The sequence below is a fragment of the Nipponia nippon genome, unplaced genomic scaffold (assembly GCF_047370975.1).
Source record: "Nipponia nippon isolate SJK-2023a ecotype South Korea unplaced genomic scaffold, ASM4737097v1 scaffold_10, whole genome shotgun sequence".
Taxonomy (NCBI): Eukaryota; Metazoa; Chordata; class Aves; order Pelecaniformes; family Threskiornithidae; genus Nipponia; species Nipponia nippon.
In genome coordinates, this window is record NW_028262291.1 from 27,525,805 (window position 1) to 27,543,238 (window position 17,434).

Below are 17,434 nucleotides of genomic sequence, written 5' to 3' on the forward strand. Positions count from 1 at the left end.
AGCAGCATGAAACTGTCTATATGCCATTGACTTTTAGTTCAAAGCACAACCATATCTTTTCCTATTTTTCTTGCATTATAACTGAATGACTTTCTAGTCCATTTCCTCCTGCTTCCAAGCAGGTAATATAGCATTTTAAGGCCCTGACACCATCTTTGGTCTGAAGTAACAAGTTCCCTACCTTGATTACTGCACAGGATTAAGCAGTGCTGCTTGCTGCTCTTGAGAAGTCTCCAGCTGACTAAATAATTTCCGAGCCTGTTCACTTGTGCGAGTCTACCAGGCCCGGTGTCCTGAGGTCCAGCTGCTGCAGCAGGTGACGCCTGTAAGCGCTCATCTGAGCTTTTTCTCAGGTAGCAGCCGACCCCAGGCAGGCATTGCCTCCCTGCTGTTCTACAGAGAGTAGAGTAGGGCCGCAGAGGCCCCCCAAGAGGAAGGGCAGAGTCAGTAACGCTCCCCGGGAGCGCCGCTGCCGCCTGCCTGCGTCGTGAGGGGGCTGCGGGAGCACCGTGCACAGCCAGAGCTGACGGGCGTCTCGGGCGTGGAAACGTCCCCGTTCATGTTTAGCCTCAGAAAGCGGTTTGCGGAGGACGACGCCGTGAAACTCGAGAAGCGGCGGGGCCGGCAGGCCGGAGCAGCGGAGGGGGTGGGTGATGGCGGGGCTAGCGCAGGGTGCCGAGGAGGGGCCCTGACCCGAAACGCCCACCCTGGGCGCCGGGGCCGCCCCTGAGCCCGGGGAAGGTGGGGACTCCCGGCCCCCCTCCCGGCGAGCAGCCCCGCCGGGTGTGGCGGCTGGAGAGGTTAACGGCGGAGCGGCCCCGCGCCCCCACCGTCATGGCGACGGGGCAGGTAGGGGCCGACCCCCGCGGGGACCCGTCCGCGGGCCGGTGTGGCCTCAGGCGGCACCCGTACTGCCGCCCGACCGCTGCGCCGATTGGGCCCGGCCGGCACCCGTCGCCGCAGTGGCGTCTGGGAAGGAGAGATCATGGCGGCGGAGCCGAGCAAGACGGAGATCCAGACTCTCTTCAAGCGGCTCCGGGCAGCGCCGGCGAACAAGGTAGCGGGGCGACGCCGGGCGGCCTCCCGCCCTTCCGAGCCGGGCTGCTTCCCTGCGGCCGCGACCTGGGCTCGGGCCAGGCCCCGGCGGGCTCCGGGCCGCGCTGCGGCGGCGGGGCGGCCGGGTAGGGGGCTCCTGGGGCGCGGGGAGGGCCCGGGGAGAGCCGCGGGGCACGGAGCTCCCGGGTTGCGGCAGGGGGCGGAGGAGCGGCAGAGCGGCCGAAGGCGCCGCCTCAGCCCGGCCGTCGCTCTGCCTTCGCTTTAGTCGTGCTTCGACTGCGGCGCCAAGAACCCGAGCTGGGCCAGCATCACCTACGGGGTCTTCCTGTGCATCGACTGCTCCGGCGTCCACAGGTCCCTGGGCGTGCACCTCAGCTTCATCAGGTGCGTGGGGCCCGGCGGCTTGCGCGGCGGGGAGGGGGGAGCCCCGGCCCCTGGGTGACCGCCGGGCAGGCCTGGAGCAGCCGTGCCTCCTCGGTGCGGGAACACGCAGGGAACCGGTTGGAGAGAAGCGTTGCCACGGAGCGATCGCTTCGGGTTTCATGTGGCTTGCTCGCTGGAGGTTTTAGGTCGCTCAGCTCTTCCGAGGTGGAGTTTCCAAGGCACCTCGGTGGAACGTCGGTGTCTTACTTTCGCTAACCTTGTAGAAACGCTGTCCGGACTCCGAATTGCAGAAGCTGAGAGGAGAGTGTGGTCTTGCCAGTAGAGCAGCAATATGGAAGTCTTTCTTGTAATGCTGAGCAAGGCAAAACCAAGAATATTATTTAAGCTTTTCTGTATTAACCTAGTGGGGAAGATGGTGTTGAATTTTCAGCCTACTGTTCTTATTTTCATAAAAGTTAGTGTTTTAAGTAACACAGCTGTGACCTTTACTTATTCAGAGATAAGTTGAGTAACTGGTATGAGACATACTCCGTCACCTAGCTTTACTTGGTTGTTTTCTCAGTTGCTTTGTCATGTGTGCTGGCCTAATCTGGGACGGGCTGAATATGAGTCTCATGTAGTGGTGAGGTGACATGTAGAATGGAAGTTGTTGGCTGTGCTTTCCTAGCTTAAGCTCTGCCCTCTTAACAGGCAATACAAGTGAGAGGTCCTCTAAATTTGGACACTGTTATTTGGTGTGAAGCTGAAGCTTTTCCTTACTTTAAAAGTTCAAATTAATTTCTTACGGGAGCAAAGAAGTTACCAAGATGTTCCTTCCCCCTTTGCCTCCTATACCCTGGGATAGTAGTGGGATATCTGACCGTTCTAGCTCAGAGCTTGCTTTTGCATTTGGTATGCCTGCACAGTATTAATAGAAATAATTGGTTCTCACACAGGTCCACAGAGTTGGATTCTAACTGGAACTGGTTCCAGCTGAGGTGTATGCAAGTGGGCAGCAATGCCAACGCGGTGAGGAGCCTCTGTAGGCATTTTGCTTGCTTTCCCTCTTCCTAATCCACATTCTCTTTTTCTTGTCCCTTTCCTTTGTGTGGCTTTCTCGGTACCGGCCTCATCTGAAACGTGTAATGAGGGGAGGTGTTTGTCAGGCGTGCTTGGAAGTCAGACTGTGACCTTTGAATGCATTCTTCTCTGACGCGCAGATCTGTCATTCCTTTACATCTCATTTAAATGAGGGGCGTAGTCCTCTTAAGTGAAAAGAGTTAGTAATGCTGATCAGTTTGAAAGCTCATGCTCAGCATTGAGACTCAGAAGCATCCTCCTGTGGAGGACAGGGATGGTTTTGTTAGGCCTCTGGGGCCTGGAGTGAGACGTCTTGGAGCAAGCTGATCAATGAACGGCTGGTTCATACTGTGTGCTCAGTATATCATCCCCTGTCTCTGGGAAGCTTCCTTTTTCTGTTGAGTTTATGTTTAATGCTTACTTGAGTATGATCTAGCAGTCAGGAGACTGAATGTTCTTCTCTTTTCAGACTGCTTTCTTCCGCCAGCACGGCTGTACTACCACAGATGCCAATGCTAAGTATAATAGTCGAGCTGCCCAGATGTACAGGGAGAAGATCCGGCAGCTGGCAAGTGCTGCCATGGCCAAGTATGGCACTGATGTAAGTCTGAGCAGCACTGTACCGTTAGATGCTGGATGCTGAGCCTTGTAGCATACCTTCTTGTTTTCCCCTCTTCTCTCTTCAGCTGCTTATAGATGGACTGAGTGGAGCCCCTGGGCACTCCCCTGACAAGAGTGATGCTGATTTCTTCATGGAGCACACACAGGTGAGAAGAACTATCTAAACCAGACAGCCTTAACAGCTCTCAAAGAGCCAGCTGTTCAGCCAGGAGCAGTCCCGCTTAGCTTGGAAGGACTGTACGTTGTATACTCATTCAGTAGTAACATGGAAGAACTAAGACTCAGTCATCAGCCTGGGACATAGTCGCAGATCTAAACAATCCCTCATGGGGCCTGTAGTCCTTTGTTTTCGAGACCATCTTTATCTTCGAGGAATACTCAGGGCTACCAGCTACTGCCTGGAAAACACTTTGTGTACTGCGTTAATGCATAGTCTCTTTGTACAGTTAGAGCAAGAACTGGCTATTACTTTGAACTTCTGGTTTAGTCAGCTTTCCAGTGCACAGACCCTGGTAAAGTGGATTTGGGCAACTGTTTGCACAGTGCTAGGCCGACTTTCTCAAGTGAATGGAGTAACGTGAGAATTGGCTGTATGGCAATAAAGATAGTGGAAGCTGAGATTATTTTTTTCCAGGGAAACTCATTCACACTTTGTCCCAGATTTAAGCTCATCTCCTTAACCTGCGAAGTCCTTGCAGTAGCCAGCTCTGATACTACTGTCGAGTGATGCTGTTGTTCCTCCTGGCCTTCTACTCAGCTTAGCTTCTGGGTTTTGGGTTTTTTTTGGGTTTTGGGTTGTTGGTTTTTTTTTTCAATTTTTGTCCCTGCTAAGGGAATGTGGACTTGTCCATATGTTATCTTATCTTCAATGAAGGCATAGTCTGGAGTTTGGAACACATTTCCTTTGGCCTGAAACTGAACACAGGTCACTAAACCTGAAGTAAGTTCAGGATTGTTCGGTTCATTCATCTTCTGCAAATCACTGGAATGAGCATCTCCTTGCAGTCTTCCAGTACCTGGGATGTAGCAGATGGCAGCCAGAATCCTGCACAGTCTTCCCCAGAGGTGGAAAAAGCAGCGAAGTCATCAGAAGGCAGTGAAGTGTCGAGTGAGTGAGAGACTTTTTGTGTGAGAATAATTTTTCCAAGAACCTGACTTCATTTCCAGGAGAATACACTTCTGCACCACAGCTGGAAGGGCTGAGCTCTTCCTTTGGTTCAGGCTTGAAGGAGTGGAAGCTTTGTGCACTCTACGACATTTAGTTAAATTAGTGGAGGCTTCTAAAAACACTGCTGTGTTTGGGATCAGTTCTCCGCTTTTCCTGAAATGCACACAAAACTGTTTTGGGGATTAGCTGCCCTGTTTCCCTGCTTCCAGACATAATTATTTGTCCAAACGCTCTTCTCTGTCCCTTGAATTTGATGGGTCTGGAAATGACATATGAATATAGAGCAAAAAACTGTTTCTAGGGCGAATGACAAGGAAACCAAGAATCTGGGGGTGTAGCTGTAATTTGAAACAGCTTTGTGTATTCCCCTGCGGAGTGTTTGCTTTCTTTTAATGTGTTAAGAAAACTCCAGAGGGAACAACTTGCTTTGTGGAGATGTAAAGTTGTGTTTGGGAAAGTGCACATTTCAAACTGTAACTTGTTTGGGGGAAGAGGAGGAAGGGCAGAGGAGGTAGAAGAGATACAGTAGAACTGTGAGCACACTGAAAAGAAGGGTTGAGAATCAGTCTGCTGAATGTTTTCTGGTTTTGTGATCACAGATTCCAGCCAAGGCCCATCTATTGACTTGTTGAGTACATCTCCTAAAGCTCCTCTAGGTAAGTAAGACTCTTCACTATCTTGCAGATCAGTCATGCTCTTATACTTGCTGTTCAGTAGTAAGCTCAGTGGAGCTGGAACTGATGAGCCAATTTTCAGAATGTCTAAAGGGGCTTATCTTCCCATGGAGCCAGTACCGAGGACCTCCCTGAACCCCAAAACCAAGCCACAGTTTACTGGAGGTTTCCTCCTCCTTTCCATGATCAAGTTCAAAGCTGTCACCTTCCCAAAAGCTTGTTTTCATTTTTTGAGCTTTGGACAAAACGTGGCATATGCATATCTAGAACTTGGCTGATCAAGGCCACGTGGCTGTGGTATTTGTTTTTTGGTTTGGTTTTTTTTTCCCCCAGAACCTTTGGAGGCAAATTAATTTCTAGCTTCCAGAGTAATAGGGATTTGTATCTGATCCTCCCCTGCCATTTCTATCCCAGCTGCCCACAGAGCATCTGGCTGGAACTTCTTTCCTTATTGAGAGTGTGCTCCTAGCCCACAGTGGGTTCATCCTGGGTGGAAAGCCTGTGTCTTCAAGTGTCTATTCATTCCCCGTATTTTATGTCTCTTCCTCAGACATGTCCATGTATCTATCAACACAAGGGCCTGCTCCTGCCAGAGGTAACTGGCTAACAGCTGGCCTGCGCTGGCTGCTTGTGACAACTCTGCTTGCCCCCTCTGTGATTCTGCCTTCAACTTTAGCTTCCTGTGCTTGGAGGGAGAGAGTGAGCCAAAGCTTACATGTACCGTATTGGGATCTAAACCCACTATTACTTCTCTGGAAAGGGATCTTATTGTCATTTCTGTTTAAATGTTTCCTGACATTAATAAAAAAAAGCCAAGCAACCCCAAATCAAATGTTAGGAACGGCAAGCTGAAAACAGTCTTGGATAGTGTGAATGTTTTGAATGCCCCTATTTCAAAAACTTACGGTAAGACTAGAAAAGATACAGGAAAGGCTGTCAAGAATGATCTAAAGTATGGGTTGACAAAAGTCACGTGGGTGTAGAAAGTAAGGAGACGCTTCTGTGGAAGAAAAGCCCAACAGGGGTGATAAAAGATTTTGGAGCTACATGTTGGGAGCTGGGAAAATGTCCTGGGCAGTCCCTCTCTGTTTGCTTTGTTCTTACACTTTTCCCCAGGCATCTGCTGCTTGGCTGGACCTTGGCTGGTTTTACAAGTGTGGCATGCTTCATGCCCTCAGAGTGACAGGTTCCTGGTGCGAGGTGTTGGGGAACCTGTTGCTTTTACAGCTCGCTGCACTTTAGGTCCGTTTTGTGATTGGTCTGTTCATGTAAACATGACTTGGGGTTCTTGCTTCTTTGTCCCTAAGGCATTGGTGAGGTGCTGACCTTCATATGGCTCTGAAGCTGCATTTTGTTGGATTTATGTATGGAATAAACCTAGTCTGTCTTGAGCTACCCTGATCCTTACTGGGCAGGGTCACCAACTGCATGACACTTGGAAGAGCTAGTCAATGGTCTTCATTCCCTTACGAGTTTCCCCAGCAATGGACATGCTTCTCTAGGCCACCAGCCTGAGCCTGCAATTGTGGAGCTTCTAAGCGCATCTTTCTTGGCTGGGTGAAGTCACCCAGGCTTCTGATGTGAAGCTGCATGGTGTGCCCTGGACTCTGTAGCAGCTGGACTGTGGTGGATGTTTGTGTGGGTTGCCGACTAATTCTGGCTTCTTAATTAATTCACTTCTGCTTATTTGCTGCTTCCCTTCTCTTGCAGAACTTAAATCCTCCCTCATTGGAAAGAAGAAGCCAGGAGCTGCCAAGAAAGGGGTATGTCTGAGCTCTTGCTTTATGGAGAGGAGGTAGAGCATGTCTCGTATTACTGCCGTCCTTTCCCTGGCCCTTGCTTTCTGCCCTTAACAAAGCTGCGTACTGAGAGATCCATTTGGGGCAGGGAGAGCTTTGATTATATCACTGCTTATTTTGAAAGATAGCTTGTATATTAATGGACAAAAACAATTAGGTTTTGGACTATTACTTGTTGTGGTCTGAAGTGTATGCAGCTGATCTCTTAGCACTGGCCACTGGTGGGTTAACTCTTGGGTGTTCTTTCATACTCTGTTGCAAGCCCTGTTGGGTCTGTAGGTTGTGACTACACCTGGAGACTGAAGGCCTGACCAATGCAGCAAGGAGTAGGATTCTGGTTTTCTTCTACAATGAACAATCTAGGGTGAAGAAATTGCATTTTTTTTTTGTTTTGTTTTGTTTTTCAAGTTGGGTGCAAAAAAAGGTCTTGGAGCCCAGAAAGTGAGCAGCCAGAGCTTCAGTGAGATTGAGCGGCAAGCCCAGGTGGCAGAGCAGCTGAGGGAGCAGCAGGCAGTGGAATCCAGGAAACAAGCTGAGGAGTCCATGTAAGTGCCCTGTTTGGGCTGAATACCTTGCATATGTAAGGCACAAGTAATATGGGGTTAATGCTGTTCACCCTAGGACCACCTAATGTGAGTACAGAACGTGCTGCATGATAGGATGAGCAGTAGCTATAAGCCAATATGGCCCTTACAGCAGGGCACAAGTTATACTGCCATATTTTATTCAAATTAGCATCCCTGGAAGAGTTTAAGGAGCAGATATGGAAGTATTTTGTGTTTCTGTTGACCTTTGGACAGGACTGAAAAAGGCAAAGGCTGAACTGGATGGGGCATTCTCTTGCGGGAGGTGGGCCAATGCTTACAGTAGGGAAATCATGGTTAGCCAAAAAAGAGTTGAATCCCAGTGGAGGTGACATGGGAAGACAAGCAGTAGCTTCTGTGCAAGGATTTTTGGCAGAGCTGTTGTGGAAATGGATGTTTTGATGGGTTGTCAGGGTTACTCTCCCCCTTGCCCCTCCACAGCATGGGCTGGGGGGGGAAGGGTAACGAGGTGGTACCCACCATAGCTCTTTCCTTTAGAGTCACCTCAATGCGACTGGCTTATCAGGAACTGCAGCTCGATCGGAAGAAGGAAGAGAAGAAACTTCAGAACCTTGAAGGGAAGAAGCGTGAACAAGCAGAGAGGCTGGGCATGGGCTTGGTGTCCAGAAGGTACTTGGCTGTGGATGGCATAGGACAGACAGGTGCCTTGGAAGCACCCTGCTCTGGAAAAGTTTCCTGAAGGCAGGAGCTTGCTGCTCTTGTAACAGACAAGGAGCTGATTTAAAGTGCTCGTATGCTGGACTATGTCTAAAAATGCTTCAGGCCCCAGAAGGAATGAGCACCCTGTTCACAGGTTCTAGTTCTCATTTAAGCTTTTCCAAAGATGCGTGTGGCCTGTCAGTGTCCAGCCCTAGAGCCCTGCTGCTTGCCAGGTGCCCCCCTGCAGAATACTTCCCTTAAGAAAGTAGCTCAAGACTTCTGCAGGAGTCAGGATAAGCTAGATAAGTGGTGAATGGGGCTGGCATCCTACAACTCTCCCTCAAGACTTGTGGCACCTGCCCTGCCTGTGAAGGCCAGATTCAGTTTTGAGGCAGACTGGTTGTAGGGGCTGGACTGCCCTGACTGCCTGTTTGTTGTGCTAGTTCTGTTTCGCACTCGGTGATGTCTGAGATGCAAGTAATTGAGCAAGAGACGCCGCTGGCTGCAAAATCTTCCCGCTCCCAACTGGACTTGTTTGAAGATGCTGGAGGCTTCGCAGCTGGACCCCCCAAGTAAGACTTAGCTTCAGTGTGGTCTTCGGCTTATTCCTGAATTTAACGTCTGGCCTAAATTACCTGTTTTTGGTACCTAGGTACAAATATAGTCCCTTCTCATTCGAAGACGCATTTGGCTCACGATGGGAAACGGACTCTTCATGGGGTATGGACAAAGAGGAGGAACCCGAGGTGACCATTTCCAGTATTCGGCCAGTTTCAGAGAGGTAAAAGTGCCTCCCACTGCTACTGTACCTTCCTTGTGTGTAGGACAAAGGGATAGGTCTAGGAGCTGTGGGCAGAGGATGCTGCTGTGTTATGACAGGAGCCCTGTGCTGCAGAAGATAACTTGCATGGACAAGCCCAAGAAAAAAGGGCCTCCAGTGAAAGAGGCTTGGGCACTTCTTTGCCTGTGGTGTCCCTAAGTTTGATACAGCCTTTATGGTCATCAAGTGCTGGCTGTCCTGAGGTGGGGAGGGGAGAACCCTGACTGTAGCTAGCATGTGAGGATTTGTTGCTTTCCGTTGATCAGGTGAGGTCTGAGAGAGAAGTCTCTTTCTTTACTGTGTTGGTGAGCTTAAGCTGAGATGTCTCCTCTCTTGTTTCCTCAGGCCCCCCAGTAGGCGGGAGACGGAGAACAGGACATCAGTTGTGGAATCCAATGAAGCTCGGCAGAAATTTGCAGGGGCTAAAGCCATCTCTTCAGATATGTTCTTCGGGCGGGAGGCAGATGCTGAGGTAGGTGCATTCTGCAGTGCTTAAGCTGGTATAGCTCTGGCTTCATCTTGTCCTGTTTGCGCAGGTCCTACTTTGTTCCCTTCCTTTATAACCATTCTGTTTTGTTTTGTTTTCTGCTGCAGTATGAAGCCAGGTCCCGACTGCAGCAGCTCTCGGGCAGCAGTGCCATCAGCTCTGCGGACCTGTTTGGAGAGGCTGAGAATGCGCACTCAGGTTTGTTGGCGCTCAGTGGGCTGAGGAAGGGGGCAGCTTTGGAGGACCTAGACTGGAGAGGGTCGGGGTGCTCTCTGGAGCTGGGGGACTCCAGGGTGACTCCTGCTGGTTCTCGTAGGTGGTGTCTCAATTGGAAATGTCCTGCCTACAGCTGACATTGCACAGTTCAAGCAAGGAGTGAAATCAGTTGCTGGCAAGATGGCCGTCCTAGCCAATGGGGTGATGAACTCCCTCCAGGTGAGGTTACACTGTGGCACCTTCAGACAGGCTATCATCATGCTCAAGGACTTTCACCATATCCCGGCTTCTGCCGGAATTATCATTGTCTTCTCAAATTATGTGGAAAGTCCCAGGTAGAGACCTGTCTTTTGTAGCTGATGACTATGCTACAATAGCTGAGCAATTCCAAGTGGCCAGTGAACTCTACTTGGCCAACCTTACTCTCCCGCTGGACAGAACACCTTGTTATGTCAGATAGGCCTTTTCCCACAAATCTCAGGCAGAACTTAAAAAGTTAAGGCCATTTAACGTCCTGCCTTTGCATGGTGTCCTGTCTAGGTAACCTCACGCAGCATTCTAATCCCAAACACCCCAAGACCTTGTTATCTGACTTGAGTTTGCATGAAGTGTTGTAGCATGGTGTCTCGGTGTGTTTCCTCCCCAGGATCGTTATGGCTCATATTGATGACGCAGGGACTGCAACTCACAGGGAAGCCAGCAAGAGGCACTGATGCCACCTTTGCCTGGAGTAAACTCTGCAGGATTGTCTTAGTTTGTCTGGGGCGGGTGGGGAGGGGAGAAGGTAAGCAGAGGGGGTCAGGACATGGCTGTGCCCAGGATGCTTTCCAAATATCTCTGGATTCCACTCTATTAAAATTCAATGTGCCCTCATAGCCACTGCTATCTACTAGCCAGTGGAGACAGGCCTTCTTACAGGATTAACCTCACTGCTGTAAAAGAGATGACAGGAAATCCTGGGCTGCCCTCATCAGTGCTCCTGTCCTTCTTGGCCCATACCTTAGCTCACCAAGTGATAGAGGAAAGGGGAATGCTATTTTTCTGAACATCGTGTTACCTGGTTCCCACGGACATGACTGGTTTTTTTTGTTCTGCTCTGTGCTCCTGATCCATGGTGCTGTGGAGTCCTCTGTGTTTGCAGGGTCTGACTTTTACCATGGCATAATCTTTTTTACTGTCTTGTAAACCAGCATATATTGGTGCAGGAGAAAAAAATCAAAGCGAAGATTATTTTTTTAGCTTCTAATTACATCATCAGCAAAAAAGGCCCAGGTAAAGAAATACTGTAAAGATATTTACTGTATCCCTGGTTATTTTGTTGCCCAGCTTTGGACTGAGGTCAAAGTCCCGAACCTCTGACTTCACCATGAGGTGAACTTCTGAAGTGCAGCAGTGAGTGAGGACTGACATTTTAGTCTTGTTCAACTTGGCTCTCTGCTCCTGACTCTGGTTTTAACAAGAGCATGTTTTTCTCTTCCTTGGACTGTGGTGCTGAGGACTGGGTACTAAGAAAAAGGGGGGGAAAGGGGCTAGTTACACATTAACTATTAGGAAAAAGAGAGGCTGGGGCTGTTTGTTCTGAAGTTTCTGTCAGCAACCCTCTCTCTAGGGCCGTTAACAGGCTTGCATGGGCTTCACCTCTGAAGCTGTGGCACCCGAAGGGCTGGGGGCGGGAGGGGAAGGGTTACTCTGCCGCTGCGGTGGGGCAGGAGGGGGGGTGAGGTCGGGCCTTCCTGTGGCTTTCTCCCCGGTGCCGCGGCTGCACCGTAACGGAACCCGCGGCGGAGCCGGGGCTCGGAGGGGACGGGAGGCGGGAAGGCCGCGCGAGCGCGCCTGCGCGGTGCGTCCGGGCGCGGGGGGAGGCCGCCCGCGGTCGCGCGGCCGCAAGCGGTGCCCGGGCGGGAGGGGGGGAGCCCGGGCTGCCCCCGCTCAGGCGCGGCCTGGGGACGCCCCGGCTCTCGGGGCTGGCGCCGCCGCCTTCCCCGGCCGAGGTGGGGTCTGGCGGGGCCCCTCGGAAGGCGGCCGGGGCCCCCGACTACCGCCGCCGCCCCGCGCTGCTCCCGTCCCCGGCAGCGCCCCGAGGAGGGGCCAGGGCAGCCCAGAAGACCCCGAGGCAGCAGTGGCCTTAGGCAGCGTACTTTATTGCCGGGCTCTCACAGGCGCTCGCTGATAGCTGGGAGAGAAAGCGCAGTTAGCGAGCACGTTAAATAAATAACTTGCAATAAATAAATAACCCCTCCCACTACCTCCGCAGGTGGGGCTGTGGTACAGACTCGGCAGTAGTTATGGGATTAGCCTTAAAATAGCTCCAGCATGTGTTGAATCCACTCAGTTTAGGGCTGCTATAAGCTTTGGGTTACCAGCTCCTAGTAGCTCGCTGCAGCATTTGATGAACAGGAGGAGCAAGGAGGCTCCCAAAGAATCAAGAGAAACTCAAGTTCCCCAGGAACCAATTGGTCTGTGCAAGCTGAGGCACAGGAGCCGGGCTCGAGAAAGCCTTCAGGGGTGTGGTGGCCAGACTGCCGAGTTAGTTACCATTAACACGATGCAACGCTACTTCTTTCTCTAGTTCTAAGGGCTACACTATGATGCTATAATGCCAATATTTACAAAAAAATACCCTGGACTCATTTTAAAACTCCTCTCCTAGTGCTTCTGCCCACCCAACCCCAGCAGATACTCTATATGTTTGCAAGCCACACCGCCTGTGGGCAAGGAATTTCAAGATGACTTCTGTCTCTCTCCCCCCGAACCCCTCCAAAGCTTGCTTTTCCAAATGACCTTAATATGCTGTGGCAGGCCTCACAGAAGGGAACTCAGTACAGCAGAGGAGCCAGACAGCACCATGCAGTACTTACTGCAATCTAGCTTATTTGCTATATTTGCTTTGGCAAGTCTTGGACACGTGGAGGAGGAAGCAGAGACAGGTGGCATGGCAATACCCGAGCCCTCCTTTTCTAGGAACTTCAGGAATTTCTCTACCTTTGATCATATGCAGGTGCAGCTTTACTGGGAATAATTATAATGGAGCACAAGTGCAGAGCTGCCGCTGGCAATTTAACCACTCTATTGTCTAGGCCAAGTCTGAACACAGTTAGTTACACAACAAAACACTGGCAAGCGGCCTGCACTAGCACTCCCACTGCTCCAGCAGCTGGTGAACTGTGAGGGGGAGCCCCGGTGAGAGAATACTCGGCTATTTCAAAGTGGAGGCAGAGCTAGCGTCTGCTGGTTTGTCTTGGCTGCCAGCAGAGGGTAGCATAACTCTGCAGCTGGAAATAGCTTCTGCAGAGGAGCTATTCCTGCACCAATTTGGAGCTAGACAAAAGGCAGAGTTCTTCTGGGAAGAGACGGGTGGACCTGGCAATGGGGACTGGCACAGCCGCACACACACTGGTGATGTGGACAGAACCCACCATCACAGCAGATGCTCTGGGAGGAGGTGCTGTTCCTCCAGTGGGTTCTGGAGAAACCCAAGATGGGAACGGTGCCCACCCTTGCAACCTTCAGTTTTCAGAGGAGTCTGTCTCTTCATTGGAGCCTTCGCTCTCAGCATCCATTTTTCGCCGATGGTGTAGAGGTTTCCAGGGAGAGTTAATCCTGGGTGAGTTACGGACGGGCAAATTAGCTGCGTCCCCGCTGGAACTGGTGGGACCAGAGACGGAAAGCCCTGAAACCTGAGCTACCCTGAAAGAGAAAAGACAAATGCTAGGCAGCCTAACTTGTCATCTCCAACCTTTACTGTAGCAGTTTTGGAGTGAATCTGGGAGGAGGACTTACAACTAGCACAGGGATGGAAAGATGTTCATGGCACAGAAGGGGAACCTTGCACTAGTACCTACCAGACTCACTGTGTGAATCTTTCTTCCTGTTTAAACAGATCTTTCTTCTGGGCTGAGCCTGTGTCCTCCAACACTCCTAGTTTTCACCATCCAAACAAAATTCCCCTGTTCATTAGAGACTGCTGCTTCCTCTAGATCCCTCTTTGAGGCACACTTTCCCTCTCTGTTTCTAAAGCCTTTTCTAAAGATTTTGTTAGCTGCACCAAGGCACCCCAAAGAAAGGGGCCCTCTCTGCTCAGGCTGCTCTGTTAGCTCCTCTGTTGTTTTATAGTAGAGCAAAGGAATAGGGACAGTTCTTTACTAAAGCCTTCCTTAACATGCTACCTTTAATCTGTTGTTTTACCTCCCACTTTAGGTAACTCCACTTACAGTTTCTCAAGTTCCTGATCCATGGCAGGGTCCAGAAACAAGTCTCCTTTATCTGGCAAAGCCCCTGGAAAAAAAAACAAAGGAAAGTGTCAGAGCAGCGTTAGGCTATTCATTCTTAAAGAAAAGCGCTCAAGCCATAGCAGCATCCAAAAAATCTGTCCTGCAAGACAGAGAAGACTCTTCCTTATACCTATCAGAGAAATGGACACTGAATGTTGAGGATCATGGACAGATGGTAAAGAATGATAATCCATATTCTGTATCCTTCACACAGGCTGTAGCTGAGCTCAGACTAAATGGGAGGCACTCTCAGTAGTCTCACCTCTCAGAGAACTTGAAAAGCCCTAAGGATTGGCAGTTTCCATTCACTATACAAAACTACTGAGTATTGACTGTCAGAGCGATGACAGTCTGTCAACCTTGGGCCTCTGCTAATTGCCCTATATCGTCACCAGTCCCAGATCCTATCAGAGCAATAGATATGTTGTTGTCTGTGCCACAGCTTGAAGCATGCACTATACCACCCAGGGAGATGTATACTTCTGTGCCACCTGCCTTTCTTGTGGTGCACTGAGCTTGGGGATCAAAACACTCCACAGATACAAGACTATTGCTTTCCTTGCAATTCAGGAGAGTCAGGCCTGACTCTGGTGCACATTAAATCTACAGGAGTAAGTGTGAACGGACTGTGCTCTAGCATTGCTTGCTCTCTGGGTGAGAGAGTGAAAGGCTGGGCCAGTAATCAGGTATCCTTTCTCAGTATGAGGTCAGCATGCTCCTTTTCACATTTGAAACCCTACTCAGGATGAAGGACATGGTGTAGTTCAGGACTGGAAGAGCTGGTTGATCATCCTTGCCATTCTGTGAAAGGACACTGGCACCTCAGGAAGAGCCCAGAAAGGAAGATGGGACTCTTAGGAAACCCCTCCTTCCCAATTCTTTAACAAACTCCACCTTGTACAGAGATCATGGGAGGGTGTGATCAGCCAGCACAGAGATGACAGAAATTGCCTGCCACAGCATGAATAGTGCCACTGCACACCAGAAAAAATATGCTTGGTAATCTGTACCAACAGTCCAGTGAGGAACGCTCTTGTTTTTCAGGAGCCCTGGGTGCTACACTCAGTACCTTTGGGAAGGGGCTTTGTATTGCCCTGTGGGGACACAAATCTGGTTTCTGGTCCTGGCACTTTGGTCTTGAAGGAGGGGCTGGAGAGCCAGCTGCCTCACACAGGCAAGCTGGCAGCAATCATCAAAAACGTAGCAATGAGTGCCTAAAAATTAGAACCAGGTTAGACCAGAAACGACTCCCCTACTTCTTCCAGTTCTGGTCTTCCCCTTCTGCAAATGAACAGGAAAGCCTGGCACTGCAACACAGAGTGTCCGGAGGTCCGGAGGTCCGGTGAAGTGCCCCAGCTTGCTCTCTTTCATGGGCCCAATTAAAAGAATACACAGCTAAACCTTAACTTGTTTCTGCATTTGCAGAATGCACAGTGAGGTCTCTAGGGCACAAGAATTACTTGGGAGAGTCAGTAAATAACACTTAAAGGATTCACGAATCAACACTGACACTGGAGTTAAGCTGCAGATTCCAGTCTGCCTGACAAACTCATTGGCACTGCCCCAGCCTGACTGAGCCGCTCTAATCCCTACCGCTGTTCCCCAAGGGTGGGTACTGGCTTTGTGAGACCAGAGAGAAGGCAGGCATCCTGACCTGAAGGCAGGCTCCTTTGCCTGAAACTGCCCTTGCTGAAGGGCTTTGGGGAGCTTGTGATCCCATACAGACCAGACACTGTTGAAATCACCCTTCAGGAGAGATTAAAAGACACCAGGAAAAGAATCCTCCTTTCCTTGCCCAAATGCTAGCACCTGTCAGACTTGTGGCTGCTGCCCCTCCTCTGTGAGAGGCCTCTGCAGGAGGCTGGCAAAGGGCCAGGGGATGGGCCCACATTAATAGAAATGAAAACCCATACACTTTGTAGATGGCACAATGGAAGCTGTGGGCAGGGTTTTTTTTTTTTTTTCTGCTCATCTGTTTTCTTTGCATTCGACTAGAAGTGGATTTCGTAGGGTAAAGAAAAAAAAGATTTTGCTTGGTGCAATCCAGGCATCACCTTCCCCAGTGACTACACTGCTTCCTAAGCCTGTTTGCAGAGGGGATTGCAGGGCTGCATTCATGCACCTTTGATATATAATCTCCATGCTGCTGAGTAAGCAGCCCTGCCCCAGAGGACCATTAGCAGCTTAAACGGTTTGCTGTAAGAAGGGGCTCAGCCAAGGAGGGGATACTTTTACTCTACTATGACACACACCTGTGCAAGAGAACAAGCCCTCAGGCAAGGTACACCTTTTCACTGAGGTTTGTCTTTGTAATATAGGGACTGGCAGACACCCAAGCCTAGAAGTAGAGGGAGAGGATACCTACCCAAAGACAGAGAAAGCCTACCCTTCCTGGCCAGATGATTTGGTGAGTGGAGATGAGTGTTTGGGCCTCCACACATTTAAACCTACCTCCTGGATACAGCCTTGTCAAACACAAAAAGCCATTTCTGTTCCCCTTTGCAAGAGGAAGAGCACAAGCAAGGCATATGGGGGCATTATGGAATTGTGAATCTGAATTATGTATGGATTACATACTGTCCTTTGCCAATGCAACACTGCTTCCTTGCTCTGGAACAATATTGACCAGCACAACATGGAAATGAGCAGTGAGATACTGCTTGGTAATCCCTCTGGTTCCCACAGCAGTCTGGTACAGAATTTTGTAGCAGTTTGTGTTTTATGATACCACCAGATTTTCAGCAGGCCATAGATGAATATACTGGCGAGATCACACTGCCTTGAGGGAAGATGGGGAAGACCTGGGAAAGACTGGGCTTCGAGTCTTTGAGCCAAGGAGGCAGCAGAGGTTTTCCCTTTAGGTATGCCTCCTTTTCTTGTAGACGAGAACAGTCGCTTAAAATCTGTGGGAGAATGATGGACTAAAACATAGGACGGGACTTCAGTTCAGTACTGGCAACAACAGTCAGCCACCTTACTTGTTTCCTGACCACCTCTGCCCAACCTTTATAGCCAAACATGTTAAAACGACAGTTCTGCTAAAATGATCAGCTATTGAAGAGGTAAAACGTTGCTGTCTTAGGGAAGCATTTCATATCTAATTTTATCTTTGAAGAAGCTCCACAGCTTCAAGCAGACAGTAAGGCACAGTGTTATGTTTTTAAAGTTTAATCCATCAACAAAAAGATGAAAAACTTTCCCTCACTCTCTTCCTGACAGTGTAAAATCTGGGGCATAATTACAGAGGAAGTTCCACAGAAATGCAGAATGACTGAAAATCTAGAGCTGTACCACTCACAGGAGTCTTACCTAGGGCTCTATTGATCCCCTGATCCTTTGCAAGTGCCATAAGGAATCCATAGAAGGTCAGTCTCTGTGCACTACTCAACATTTCCTTCACAAGAGCAGAAGGTGGACAGCTAGGAAAAGAGAGACAAAGGGGTCATCTTGTCTTTTAAATTATCATCATCTGTTTGTTTTTTTTTCCCAAGACCCAGCTCAAACTGCAGAAATAAACCCTTTTACCTGTTCTAACACTGTCAAGTTGCCCTGACTCAGTTTAAAACAAATAGCCACCAGCTTGCTTATTTAGCATTGCATCTGCTCCTCATTTGCTAAGCAAGATGTTTGAGCTG

The 17,434-nt window shown here is 49.9% G+C and overlaps 2 protein-coding genes across 4 annotated transcripts in view; one reads left to right on the top strand and one right to left on the bottom strand.

Moving 5' to 3' along the window:
- Positions 1 to 838: 838 nt before the first annotated feature.
- Positions 839 to 11,005, top strand: ARFGAP2 (ARF GTPase activating protein 2). 2 transcript variants are annotated; one of them, XM_087746106.1, is made up of 17 exons: positions 839 to 1,057; positions 1,322 to 1,440; positions 2,376 to 2,448; positions 2,969 to 3,100; positions 3,186 to 3,266; positions 4,126 to 4,228; positions 4,888 to 4,944; positions 5,513 to 5,557; positions 6,673 to 6,725; positions 7,170 to 7,306; positions 7,844 to 7,975; positions 8,449 to 8,577; positions 8,658 to 8,786; positions 9,171 to 9,297; positions 9,420 to 9,510; positions 9,629 to 9,747; positions 10,175 to 11,005. In XM_087746106.1, exons 1-17 carry the CDS (start codon positions 986 to 988, stop codon positions 10,193 to 10,195), a joined length of 1,620 nt encoding a protein of 539 aa, XP_087602232.1. In that variant the 5' UTR covers positions 839 to 985; the 3' UTR covers positions 10,196 to 11,005. The 2 variants fall into 2 exon arrangements, with proteins under 2 accessions (XP_087602232.1, XP_087602233.1); XM_087746107.1 differs by lacking the exon at positions 5,513 to 5,557.
- Positions 11,006 to 11,648: 643 nt separating this feature from the next.
- CSTPP1 (centriolar satellite-associated tubulin polyglutamylase complex regulator 1) overlaps positions 11,649 to 17,434 on the bottom strand; it is an 86,007-nt gene continuing 80,221 nt past the window's right edge. For both annotated transcript variants that reach the window (XM_087746122.1, XM_087746123.1), the window contains exons 7-9: positions 17,109 to 17,218; positions 13,740 to 13,803; positions 11,649 to 13,215 (exon numbers count right to left, since the gene is read on the bottom strand). In XM_087746122.1, coding sequence (XP_087602248.1) covers positions 13,035 to 13,215; positions 13,740 to 13,803; positions 17,109 to 17,218 — 355 coding nt within the window. In that variant the 3' untranslated portion in view covers positions 11,649 to 13,034. The remainder of the gene's footprint in view (positions 13,216 to 13,739; positions 13,804 to 17,108; positions 17,219 to 17,434) is intronic.

Excerpts from the sequence above, each read along its gene's own strand:
- ARFGAP2 (XM_087746106.1), top strand. The coding sequence starts at position 986 with ATGGCGGCGGAGCCGAGCAAGACGGAGATCCAGACTCTCTTCAAGCGG. Across the intron at positions 1,441-2,375 it reads GTGCACCTCAGCTTCATCAG|GTCCACAGAGTTGGATTCTA; the intron begins GTGCGTGGGGCC and ends GTTCTCACACAG. Across the intron at positions 4,945-5,512 it reads ATCTCCTAAAGCTCCTCTAG|ACATGTCCATGTATCTATCA; the intron begins GTAAGTAAGACT and ends TCTCTTCCTCAG.